The sequence below is a fragment of the Lingula anatina genome, chromosome 4, assembly GCF_051362555.1.
Source record: "Lingula anatina isolate TDL-2025a chromosome 4, LinAna3.0, whole genome shotgun sequence".
Classification (NCBI taxonomy): Eukaryota; Metazoa; Brachiopoda; class Lingulata; order Lingulida; family Lingulidae; genus Lingula; species Lingula anatina.
In genome coordinates this window covers 22,925,778-22,939,397 of record NC_141770.1, presented here as the reverse complement: position 1 = coordinate 22,939,397, position 13,620 = coordinate 22,925,778, and the positions used below count along the sequence as shown (strand labels likewise).

At 35.1% G+C, this 13,620-nt stretch overlaps 1 protein-coding gene across 1 annotated transcript in view; it reads right to left on the bottom strand.

Annotated features, from left to right (window-relative positions):
• Positions 1 to 4,896: 4,896 nt before the first annotated feature.
• LOC147762592 (ubiquitin carboxyl-terminal hydrolase 20-like) overlaps positions 4,897 to 13,620 on the bottom strand; it is a 30,205-nt gene continuing 21,481 nt past the window's right edge. Inside the window, exons 13-24 of the mRNA XM_087011483.1 lie at positions 13,444 to 13,509; positions 12,607 to 12,727; positions 12,119 to 12,152; positions 11,841 to 11,931; positions 10,969 to 11,050; positions 9,700 to 9,851; positions 8,900 to 9,046; positions 7,485 to 7,716; positions 7,184 to 7,274; positions 6,776 to 6,872; positions 6,348 to 6,501; positions 4,897 to 4,957 (exon numbers count right to left, since the gene is read on the bottom strand). Coding sequence (XP_086867609.1) covers positions 4,897 to 4,957; positions 6,348 to 6,501; positions 6,776 to 6,872; positions 7,184 to 7,274; positions 7,485 to 7,716; positions 8,900 to 9,046; positions 9,700 to 9,851; positions 10,969 to 11,050; positions 11,841 to 11,931; positions 12,119 to 12,152; positions 12,607 to 12,727; positions 13,444 to 13,509 — 1,328 coding nt within the window. The remainder of the gene's footprint in view (positions 4,958 to 6,347; positions 6,502 to 6,775; positions 6,873 to 7,183; positions 7,275 to 7,484; positions 7,717 to 8,899; positions 9,047 to 9,699; positions 9,852 to 10,968; positions 11,051 to 11,840; positions 11,932 to 12,118; positions 12,153 to 12,606; positions 12,728 to 13,443; positions 13,510 to 13,620) is intronic.

The window sequence follows — 13,620 nt, the reverse complement described above, 5'->3', positions numbered from 1 at the left end:
ACAGCCACCAGTCTTGTGCTTGACAAGCTGTAAACATGCAATCAACAAGAATTTTCAATATTTGCAAAAAATATATGAAACTAAAAATGGTACAATCAAATTTAAGTTCATCGTAAGGTAGGTGAAAGGTCATTTTCAAGGTCACAGTAAATTGCCAGTATATGACTTCCTATTCAAGTTCAATAGTAACTATGGACCTATCTCTGCCAGGTTTGGAGTTAAAAGAGAAAGAAATTAGCAGAGTTCAGTTCATGATAATAAGTAGATCAAAGGTCAATTTCAAGGTCACACTTAGATTGCCAGTATATGACTTCCTATTCAATTTCAATAGTAACTATGGACCTATCTCGCTAGTTTTGGAGATAAAAGGGAACCAAAATTTGCAAAGTTCAATTCATGATAAAAAGTGGGTCAAAGGTCAATTTCAAGGTCACACTTAGATTGCCAGTATATGACTTCCTATTCAAGTTCAATAGTAACTATAGACCTATCTTTGCCAGTTTTAGAGATAAAAGGGAAGCAAAATTTACAAAAAACAGTTCATGGTGAAAAGTAGGTCAAAGGTCAATTTCAAGGTCACAGTAAGATTGCCAGTATTTGACTTCCTATTCAAGTTCAATAGTAACTATGGACCTATCTCTGCCAGTTTTGGAGATAAAAGGGAAGCAAAATTTGCAAAGTTCAGTTCATGGTGAAAAATAGGTCAAATGTCAATTTCAAGGTCACAGTAAGATTGCCAGTATATGACTTTCTATTCAAGTTCAATAGTATCTATGGACCTATCTCTGCCAGTTTTGCAGATAAAAGGGACTAAATGTTATAATTTTGGAGTTACCATAAAGTGCCATACATTTCCTACAGAAAAAATTAATTAAAATAAAGAAAAGGTCATTTTGGTCAAAATTCTTGAAATGGGAGGTGCTCTGAAGTTCCAGGTGTTCAAATTTGATGAAATAATGTCATTTTTGACTACAAGTTGTCTGCTTTGCCAAGCCTTATGTATTATTTTTCCGGAGTTCAAAATTTATTATCCATTACCGTACTGCACATTTTGCTTTCACCACCAATATGTATTTTTTGATACAGCGTAACTTTAGAGATAAAAGGGAAGCAAAATTTGCAAAATTCAGTTCATAGTGAAAAGTAGGTCAAAGGTCAATTTTAAGGTCACATTTAGATTGCCAATATATGACTTCCTATTCAAGTTCAATAGTAACTATGGACCTATCTCTGCCAGTTTTGGAGATAAAAGGGAAGCAAAATTTGCAAAGTTCAGTTCATGGTGAAAAGTAGGTCAAAGGTCAATTTTAAGGTCACATTTAGATTGCCAGTATATGACTTCCTATTCAAGTTCAATAGTAACTATGGACCTATCTCTGCCAGTTTTGGAGATACAAGGGAAGCAAAATTTGCAAAGTTCAGTTCATGGTGAAAAGTAGGTCAAATGTCAATTTTAAGGTCACATTTAGATTGCCAGTATATGACTTCCCATTCAACTTCAATAGTAACTATGGACGTATCTCTGCCAGTTTTGGAGATATAAGGGAAGCAAAATTTGCAAAGTTCAGTTCATGGTGAAGAGTAGGTCAAAGGTCAATTTAAAGGTCACATTTAGATTGCCAGTATATGACTTCCTATTCAAGTTCAACAGTACCCATGGACCTATCTCTGCCAGTTTTGGAGATATAAGGGAAGCAAAATTTGCAAAGTTCAGTTCATGGTGAAAAGTAGGTCAAAGGTCAATTTTAAGGTCACATTTAGAGTGCCAGTATATGACTTCCCATTCAAGTTCAATAAAAACTATGGACCTATCTCTGCCAGTTTTGGAGATATAAGGGAAGCAAAATTTGCAAAGTTCAGTTCATGGTGAAAAGTAGGTCAAAGGTCAATTTTAAGGTCACATTAAGATTGCCAGTATATGACTTCCCATTCAACTTCAATAGTAACTATGGACCTATCTCTGCCAGTTTTGGAGATAAAAGGGAAGCAAAATTTGCAAAGTTCAGTTCATGGTGAAAAGTAGGTCAAAGGTCAATTTCAAGGTCACATTTGGATTGCCAGTATATGACTTCCTATTCAAGTTCAATAGTAACTATGGACCTATCTCTGCCAGTTTTGGAGATAAAAGGGAAGCAAAATTTGCAAAGTTCAGTTCATGGTGAAAAGTAGGTCAAACGTCAATTTCAAGGTCACAGTAAGATTGCCACTATATGACTTCCTATTCAACTTCAATAGTAACTATGGACCTGTCTCTGCCAGTTTTGGAGATATAAGGGACTAAATGTTATAATTTTGGAGTTACCATAATGTGCCATAAATTTCCTACAGAAAAGATTAATTAAAATAAAGAAAACATCATTTTGGTCAAAATTCTTAAAATAGGAAGTGCTCTGAAGTTCCAGAAGTTCAAATTTGATGAAATAATGTCATTTTTGACCACAAGTTGTCTGCTTTGCCAAGCCTTATGTATTATTTTTCCAGAGTTCAAAATTTATTATCCATTACCGTACTGCACATTTTGCTTTCACCACCATTATGGACTTTTTGATACAGCATAACTTGAAAACCGTATGGAATACAAAAAAATGGAGACCACCTCCAGTGTTGGGCTTTACATGCTCTACAAAATGCAAAAAAGAATGGGTCTCTAGCATTAACGGTTCCCGAATTAGAGACAGTTTTCAGTTTCGGTTTTTTATGGCCGCTACTCCCGTGAAAATGCACCGATTGACCCCAAATTCACGGAGATGAAAGATGACCCGAAGGGTAACACTTTCCAATAATATTATTGGTTAAGTCTGTGTGGTGTCTGAATAACAGGGCAAAAAAAATTTTTTTCGTAAAAAATTTCATTTTTTTGAAAATTTTGGCCTGTTTGACCTTGAAATAAAGGTCAAAGGTCAAATCCAAGGGCATATTTGAAATCTACACATATGACTTTTGGAAAGCTGTCTGTAGAAATTTTTCCCATAACTCCTTCCGTAGGGTAGATAATTAGCATTTAATTTTGCCATTTTTAGACAAGGGTGCATTGCAATGAGTGCCACACCTAGACCCCAATACCGACAAAGCCCAAATTTTACGTGGAACGAGTTGAGATTATAGGTGACCTAAATCCAAGAGATGGGTACAGGGGCCCTTACCGTCTAGGAGGAGAAGCGGTAACAGTGACTTGGCGGCGGAGCCGGCGGAGCCGCAGGAGCCGCAGGAGCCGGCGGAACATACGGGTCGGGACTAAAACCATGGGTACCGCCAGCGCCTACGCTGGTGGTACCATTAAGTACCAGATTGTGAGACTATTTGTACTTGGACTTGAATCAGGTTATATTATATTATTAGGAACACCATCTTTTGAGCACATTGTGAAAATCACTAAACAAGCGGCATAAGACTTTAGTGTAGCAAAAATATTGTTTTGAAATTCCTGGAAATTCAAACAAATTTTCCTTATCACTTTTGCATACCCTTTGCAAAAGGGGTGAGAAAATTATGCTCTATAAAACCTTTTTCAAGCTCTCAATAATTTGTAATTTTTTACTTTTTCTGATGAAATTAACCAGTGTCCATCTCTATTACAAGACATTCAAATAATTAAAAAACCTTTCTGTAAAAACTATTCTTTTATATTTATAACAAAAGTTTTCAGTTACTGGGACCTTCATAAAATCCACTACAATTTCTGAGCAATAATCTCTGTATCCACCTCATCTCTATATCTAGTCCTGTTTTGAGCTTACATTTTTACCACAGGTAAGTTCTGCTTTATTTTCTAGAACCTGAAATGATAACAATATATTATTTGCAAAATGTCTTCCTATCAATACTTCATTTTACATTGCCTGTCTTAATCCAAGTGTAATGCACAAACACAGCTGCTGCTGCTTGTAGGAAGGAATAAAAAAAGGCAAGTACCTAAAAAAAGCTGCCTGTCACATCACTTGGGTTAGATTTGTCCTCACTGTCCACATCCATTTTTTCTTGTAATGGAATTCTGGAGAAAATGATGCATGCCTCATATAAAATACTATGAAAATATGCATTTACACCTGGTCCATATGACCAGGGGAAATTTTCAAAAGGGGGAAGTGGCTTTATGTATGCACATGCATTCTTTTAGATGATTTACACTTTATTAATTTATTTTATTCATAATTAATAATATTAAATCTACTTCATCTGTATATGTAAAATACAGCAATAAATTTGCATTTTTTCTTTCTGATGTATATGGTGATATTTCCCCACACCTAATTGTTATGGGCTGTTGTGGTTCTGATCTGAAGTTTCTGCTGAGCAGGCTCCATTGTTCACGAGTAATCATCACAGCACCATCAATGGGTTCTGAGCCATCTGCAGCTGCTTCATGCACTTGACGTGCAATTAATCTGTTATCTATCATGCCCGGTTTCTCTGTACCTGCCAAAGGATATCAAGCAGTAAGAGTAAGAATGATTAAACTTACTTCCAACAGTAGTGTCTCTGTGGCTGGAGTCCTCAATGTATACCACATTATGCCTTGTTTTGTTATCGCAGAATGTTTTAATAGCGATTCAGAGATACAGTGGATTCATATGTGCTTTTACACAATTTAATGGTACAAAAAAATTGAGTGTTTTCTGCTTGATGAATTCAGCTCTTTTGAAGTTTATTTGCACATTTGACTGATATTACTAACTGCAGCTGGGATAAATCACATACTGCAAAATATAGTGAGCTTACCTTCAACCCCCATAGTAAAATCTTTAAACTGCTTCAACCATTGCTCACTGATATAATAAAAAATCTCACTCTCATTAACCTCTTTTGCCAAGTGCAAAAATTCCTGCAAAAAAGATAGGGGGTTATAAAATTTTAATAACCTGACCTGCTTCAAATTGAATGAGGCATGTTAAGGAGTTACACAGAGCTCTCCTTGTCATAATCTGGGATATCTTGCCCCGTCCTCTTAAAGATACACCTAAAGTGAGCATTGATTCACATTTAAATCACTAAAGTCACTTATTAAATTCTCTCACAACAAAAATAAAGTTGACATGCCAAGTTGCAGACTAAGTTAATCCCTCATTCTGCCAAAAAAGTGTGCCTTCTTCAAGTATGAGGCTAATTTGAAATTGACCTATTTATCCATCCCTCTAAGGGCACATTCCCATAGATTTTAGATTGATCTATCCCCGTGGGGAGTCTCACTAGACTACTGTCAGATAATCCGGCTTAAATGTCCGTCCCGCCTACCACAAGCTGTAAGGGGGTAATTAACTTTCGTGCCTGCTCGGCTGACAGCTATAAAGCATGAACCCCCAGGGAGTTAGGTCGATTTAGTTGGATCGATCTAATCTCTGGGAATGGGATCTAAGACTAGTTAATTCAAGTCTCATAAATGGCAGTGTTGAGTGCGCGTTCATGATCGTCACTCTCTCTCATGAACTAATATTCAAATAAGACTGCTGAGGTAAAGTTATTACACAGAAAAGAAAAAATATCTGTTCAAATATTATTTTTACAGTTATATGAAATAATGTCCTTTCTCTTAGTTATACAATTTGAAACTATGGCGACATTTAGTCAAGTTTTGTGACAAAATTTTGACTTAAAATGCACCTTTGGAGAGTGTGTGCAAGAAAAAGGTCTGCTCTGGTTAAAATTGGATTCAGGCACACAAATGTTTTATGGTTAAAGGTCTGCTTTTTCAGAACTCCACCCTGGCCCTCTCCTTTAAAATTGCTGACTGTGGCCTGTTGAGTGAAACTTGAACTGTCGCTCACTGTGCAAACAATGCAACTTGAGGGGAAAAGGGCTGCATAGTGACAGAAAAGGTCCCACTGCAAGTTGCAAATTCTACAGTCCAAATGCCTGCACAACATTGTATTTATATTTAAAGCATGGGCAAATTGCCATATGATGAATTTTATAAATAAAATGAAATTCAAAATGTAAGTAGTATTTTTTATCTGAATAATGCCAAAGTTAATGGTACACAATATATGTACCTATAAGTACATAATCCTTCAAATTATTATTTGTTAATAGGTAGTCCAAAATTTGTAAAAAACATGATTACACAAGGGACAGAGGATATATTTGCCATGTGATGTGTTAAATCTGTATTGAGGCACCAACCTGATATATACTGACACATTTTTTTAATGGGTCTTCACTTGTCACTGGTGTTTCGACATCAAGTGGTCTCTCCTTGCTGAAGAAAGAAAATCATTTAAACCCCTTTCATATTGCAGTAGGAATAACCTTGGGCAATTTACTATGAATGGTGGGTGTTGAAGTATGTTTTCTTGTTATCTTTTACCTATCACATTCACTTCATCTCAGACCAAAAAGATTCAAAAACTTACAGAGGCGCTGGCTGTCTTTGTGTTCCTTGTTTGTCTGAAGTATTCAGGCTTGTGAACTCTCCATAAATGCTATACAAAAAATTCCAAGCTTTTTCTGGCAACGGCAATAAATCACTGTCAGTATTAGTGGGAGGGCAGATGATGCCTGGATTTTCTGCAAAATAAGATTGTCTTTCTAAATGAATTATATACAACACTCAATTTCATATATATATATATATATATATATATATATATATATATATATATATATATATATAACTGAGAAGATTGCTGAAACATCCTGCTGTAGTAAAGAATCTGCCTATGATGTAAAATAGAATATAAATACGAAAAGTTGTGGTTGTAATCTTAATTTTCTGTTGTGAATTGGCACGTATAAAATTGTTAATAGTGACTGTATACATATGTGTCTACATGAAACAAACCTCCTGAGTTCTGAGTGTAGTCTATCCATTTGTCAAACCAATGTTTTGAAACATAATGGCAACCATCTGCTTTTGATTCATGATCTGCTTTATCCATCTAAAATGATAAAATGACAAAATAATTTGGCTTACCCAATGTAAAGCAAATGAAAGATCAGTCACTTATAAGGACAATTAATTAAGATATTAAAAAGGAAGAAAAAACATTCTACTCTCTATACGAAAGTGTGCAACTTCATATTTTAAACTGAATTACATGTCACACTTTTCTGACAAATGTTCAATATGAACAATAATATTGCTTTAATTTATGCTGTTTGAAACTTAGATACATAGATGCTATATATATAATGAGGGAGGTGTATAATGTGAATTTTAAATTTAACGTAATAAAGTACATGTAAATACGTTTTTAAACATTTCCCACTGTAAACTTGGATTTTCAAGTTCGGGACGTGCAGTGCCTGATGCTTCTGCTTGCCATGAACAACTCTGATGCCTGGAAGGGCACATGAATGTATGTAGATACACAACAGAGAGCATGCATTTTCAATTACTTTTAGCTAATATATAGTCCTTTACACAATCAAATATGAGTTTGTTTAATAAAACAACTTTATAACTTAGCAGTTTCTACCACAGACTTTGATGTTGCCTATCAGTTTAGTCATAAATACAAATGGATAATAACAAAGGTGCTGACAGATACCATTGATTTGACCATTGTCCTTGTTGCTGTGCTGGGTAGCCTTTTTGAGGTTCTCCACTTAAAGGCATCACATGGACTTCAGGGCCACCTCCATACTTGTTGTGCAGGAACTGCCACATTTCAGCTGAGATGGTCTTATACATTCTACCAGAAGGATCATGTTTAGCCACATAGGCACCTCTCTCTTCAATTAAGTCGCATATTCGTGAATTGTCTATCCTACCTGGGTGTTCTGTATAATAAATGATAATATTTGGCACCTGTATACATTGTAAAATTATATCACTGGAATAATGAAGCATTTGACTGAACTTTGAAATCATGTCGCAAGATATAAAGGGGTAACAACAACAACTGCACATTTTTGCCAAAAAAAATGGATTTTCCTGGAGTAAACAGCAATTTTCCCATATTAAACAGTGGCGAATAAATCCAGTCTGACATTCAGAGTGAGTCCCTGTGTTTTTTTTTTTTTTTTCTTTGTAATTATCCCCTAAGGATACTATAAGCATTTGGCAAACAAACACCTTATTAACTGCTGTACAAACACTCCTCTAGATAACAGGCGGGTGATATGTCATAATTGCAATTTTGGGGGTAAAAATGGAAAAATTAGTTTCTCAAATATTTCCTTTACCTGAGCAGCCACAAACACCGTTTCAATTTAAGTTAACAGTTATGCCAATTTAAGGACATCATTTAGTACTCCAAAACCTTGCCAGCAATTAATTCTTCTTTAAACCCTTAGTTCAGATTTTACTGTTGACAAAGCAAAATAATGCCTTTGTTTAATGAAAATATATGTACTTAAGGGCTTATAACTCCATGACAAAACATTTAAACCAAAATGACAGCATGGGATTGAAGCCTATACACCTGTGGTCAACAATGCCAATTGTTCTGAGAAAATACTGTTCTGGGGTGAAGTGAATTGCTATCTCACCTCAAAACAGAAAGGTGTTCAATTGAATATAAAAGTTTTAAGTTGCCTATGCTTATACATAGCAATAAAGAAATATAAATGCCAATATTTTATATTTTCAAGTGGATTTTTATTGTTTTTAATCAGCACAAAGGTAGATGCAATATTGAATGATTAGATGCAGGAAAACCCCCCTTTTTGATATCTCGATGATAATATACCATAACAGTACCCTTAATTAAGAGATTCTTACAAAGAGTAGCCATCTAGTATTGTAGACACATGGTCCAAATTAAGGCAAGCACAGATTCCAGAATAACTGTGATAACCGCTGTTTTGGTGGTAAAATAGAACTTATTTTATTTCTATATGATGTTTACAATGTAGTGATTATGATAAATGGATCTCAAAGGAAGAGTTGTTATCCCTTTATAATTAATTTTTAGAAATCAGTATACTATATTTGAAAAATGATCATGTCTAGATATCTTGCCTGCTTGCCCATTTACATATTTCACCCACTTGCCGTACCATCTCCTAGCCAAGGCTAACTGGGTGTTGGTTGGACTTTTAGAAAATACTGCATCTAGCTGAAAAAAATAATGAAATCTATTGGACCCAGAAAGAATGTATCCATATTCTGTAGAAAAATAGATGCACAACAATATTTCATTCTTATATTATTCCCACTATAACATTAGATGTACAGGAAGTTAGGCCTATATGAAAAACAGAAAATTATATCCAGGGTGCATGTTGGACACGCTTCATAGAGAAGGTGATGCTTATTGTCTTGCATGTGTAGTTAGAAAACAATATATTAAATTAACCTCCGCCAAGGAGGTTATGTTTTCACCCCTGTTTGTCTGTTTGTTGTCTGTCATCAACATAACTCAAAAAGTTATGGGCCGATTTTGATGAAATATTCATGAACTGTCAGAAGTGGGCCAAGGAACAGATGATTAGTTTTTGGTGGTGATCCAGATCAATAATCAATAATCAATCAATAATAAAAAAAGTAAGTTATGGGCCGATTTTGATGAAATTTTCAGGAATTGTCAGAAGTGGGCCAAGGAACAGATGATTAGTTTTTGGTGGTGATCCAGATCAATAATCAATCAATAATAAAAAAAAGTAAGTTATGGGCCGATTTTGATGAAATTTTCAGGAATTGTCAAAAGTGGGCCAAGGAACAGATGATTAGTTTTTAGTGGTGATCCGGATCAATAACCAATCAATAATCAATAATCAAAAATATCAAAGCTTAGGGGTGAAACGACATTGGATGGAGACTTTGCTGCCTTGGCAGAGGTCTGTGCTTTCTGAGTGCTTTTCTAGTTACCTCTGCAAAATGAGAACGTTCTAAATCTTTGTTTTGCATTTCTTCCAAACAGTTAATGCAATGTTCCACCTTTGAAAGAGGAGAACCACCACGGTGACCATACCTAAATGCAAATGAATATAATATATACTCTTATATCAAATTTATAGCTTTTCCCCCCGGACAAAACTATATAAAATAGACATAACAGATTTAAAATAAACTGTGAAACTTATGGCATGAAAAATTATATCTCCAAGATAATTTTCACGGACAACCCACTCTCCTCCAAGACAACACCCCTTTCCAAAATAGAATATATACTGCTTTCAAATTATCTACTTGAGACATTAATACATTCTTGAAGATTTGACTGAATATAGGACAGAAGACTGAAAATGAAATAAAAATAATAGTATTGGCTTTCAATTACAAGATTCAGGAAGCTCACTTATTGTAAGCAGACCTAAGATGTAATATTAAATTACAAGATGCTGTAGATACAAAATTTCCAAGTCAGTTCGATCCAGCTACATGTAGTACTAACTATATGAACCCGGTCTAAGGGTGCTTTCCCAGAGATTTAGATAGATCTAAAGATTAAGATTTAGATCGACCTATCTCCCTGGGGGTTCACGCTAAATTGCATTCAGCCGAGCGGACACCATAGTTAATTACCCCCTTACAGCTTTTAGTAGGCGGGACAAACGCTTAAGCCGGCCAAGCTGACAGTAATCAAGTGAGACTCCCCACAGGGATAGATCAATCTTAAAATCTATGGAAATGGGGTCTAAGTGCAGTTCTTTTCCCCAATGTTGATGGGTACCGTACAGTAGAGTAGGGAGTTTGAAGTTGCATTGCATTTGGTTACACCAAAATGGTCAAGGGTTTTAAATATTGAGGCTTACTGCTAAACATGTTCAAATTTGTCAATGTACATGTATGGCAGGAATAATTTCCACGTGATATAAACTTAAATTAAAAAGTTGCATGCAGTATGTTCATCAGATTTTGGGCGGTGTTGGAAGGGTAGCGATAGGTCTCATGAACTGTGGCATTTTTTCAGTCACTCTGTGTTGCACATGTAGCTGCATGTCTAAAGATTTATGGAAAATGTGTCCCAGCACCTGCAAAATCCACTATTCCCGAACCAGTTTACAGTAACTGAGGTAAAACTACATTACAACCTGCGGGTTAATGTATCTATAAGGTACAACTGTCAACTGGCACACATAGCCTACCTTTTGAAGTATTCCTCAAACTCCACATTGGACATTTTTTTTAGAAAATGTTCAGGATTTTCAACCACCTCATTTCTCAGGTCTAAACAATCAAAACATGTTCATTAAAGACTTAATTTTAATGTATATTTGGCGACAAGTAGCAATATGAAATCCAACCTGGGGGAAACTTAAATAATTCACAGCGTTTAAAATGATAATAGTAATATATTTCAATAATGCATGTTATAAATCTATATACAGGTAAAGTACATTTTCTGAAAATTTCAAGACCTTTGCACATTAATCACCAAGGTTAGCCAAACCCAAAGTAATTTTCTGAATTATAATCCATTAGCCCCGTCCATGCCATCTTTGTTATAACTTTCTAGATTTTGGGTCACTATATGTCTTAATGGAGATAGAGAATTAATTAGCTCACCTTCAAATAAACCCATCACACTAGCTGGATCACTCCAACACTGCAGGGTATCTCGCTCGAGTGCATTTAGTGTAATCAACTTATAATTGTCTGGCACGTCTCCTCGTGTGAAAGAGCTGAGAGCGGAGCACTCACAACTGGGATAGGCGGGTCGGGCAAATAGGCAGATTACATTGCCTGCACTAAAGCAAGAATCCCCGCAGAGTTAGATCAATCCAGGTAGTACGGTGGGTGTTTCTGAACGCTCCCTAATGTTCACATATTTTCACCTGCTACAGCAAAAGCTACAACTTTAGAATAAAAAACTGGTTCTTAATTGTCTTAATTGTAGACTTAGGTGATGAATTTAGAGGGATAATTGTTGAAATTTCCAGGAATATTTGTTTTGCTATACAAACTGATAACGTCTATTTTGCGCCTTTAAAGAATGTAACCATAAGCTAATTATTACTTCCGTGTTCGCAGAGGACAGCTGCATTATCTATAGGCCCCGGCTCTACAAATGTCTTTTGTTTGAATAGCCATTCTTTGGAAATGTACACCTACAATGATAATGGTCATACATGCATTATGTGAGTCACCGATGCCAAGGCTGTGGCTAGTTTAAGGACAACCTAGATGTCCAATAACCTAGATGTCCTAGCCATCTATATACGTACATATACATTAATAATATAGAATCCTTTTGTATTTTATTAAATAATAGATTCCAATAAAAAAGGAACGTACTGGTGCTTGTTTTTCCTGAATTGGAAGGACTTTCCTGCAAAAGATGTTTTGAGTGGCATGATCAGTATAAATATTTTAAAACTAAATGACACAATACTTTGTTTTACTAGAGTTAAGTAAAAGAAACACTTTAAAGGGTACTTTTAACAAATGACATGGTAGTTTTCTGACATTTATGTACTTAGGACATTTAAAATAAAATAGAACAATGAATTTAATCTGCTATATCGTCAAAATTTAAGGTTTTCTTTGTGATAACAATTTTTTCTAGCAGATTAACCAAGTGCTATAGTAGTTGGTAAATATGCAATCACTTGATTAACAGTAAAAAAAATCCACAACCAGTGCTCGATTTTAACAGTAACATTCACATTACAGTTCATTTGTAATGTTCATTAATACAGTGACCAACCTCATGAGCAGTATATATAATTGAGCAAATTTCAGCTAACACACAAGCAGATTTGTTAGTTACCGATCTTACCTACCTGTAGAACAAAATATATGGATAACTTGATTCCACACTTCTCAGACCCACTTGTTGTACCATGTCATCATTGAAACAAAACCAAGCATCGTGTCTTTTTCCATAGGCTTTGTAATGTCCACCTGTATATATATATATATATATATATATATATATATATATATATATATATATATATTTTTTTTTTTTTTTTTTTTTTTTTTTAATACTACTACAATTATTGGGATTTAAGAAATGAAATGATGGAAGATGAAAAATGAATTTTTAAAACCAAATGTAATGAAAAAGGTTACATCCCTATACGTCCCCGCACGGATACTCCCCCGCACCAATACTTCCCCGCATCGATACCCCCCCCCCCCGCATCTTTGCGTCCCCGCACCAATACTCTTTTGCACCGATACTCCCCCACAGCATAGATTCCCTTAGCTATGCGGCAACAAAAACAATTACAGATTTAAAACATCTCTCTTCTTTTTTTTCAAAATTGCGCCCCCCTCATGGGACCCAAAAGTGACACATTTTATTCAAATATTGTAAAAAAAAAATAAAGAAATACTAAAATTGGTCTGCTTTGTAACCTAGAACATAGCCGATCTTTCACGTCAAAATGTTTGTGTAAATCGGCTTTGTGATTTTTGAAAATGTCTGTATACTTCACTTCGTTCTTCAACAGTGATTCCGGTATATATATATTACACACCCTTTTTACGTATTTATCAATCTATTTTACTCAAAATTTAATTGTTTTTATCCAAAGATAAATAACGCACCATAGTCTTTTGTAAGCACCGCTCAATTCGTTGAATTATTGAGAAATAAAAAGTAGTGTTCATACCCTGTGGTGTGCCTCCGTGTTCAACAGCAGCAACTAAATCATAGGTTGTGGTGTTACCACATGGGCCTGAAGGTGGAAAATGAAAGAAAAAACATTTAATAATTGGACTGAGTATTCTGAAATATCCACAGTCGACCGCTTAATGTGAAAAATACCCCAGAATTTTAGAAATACCTT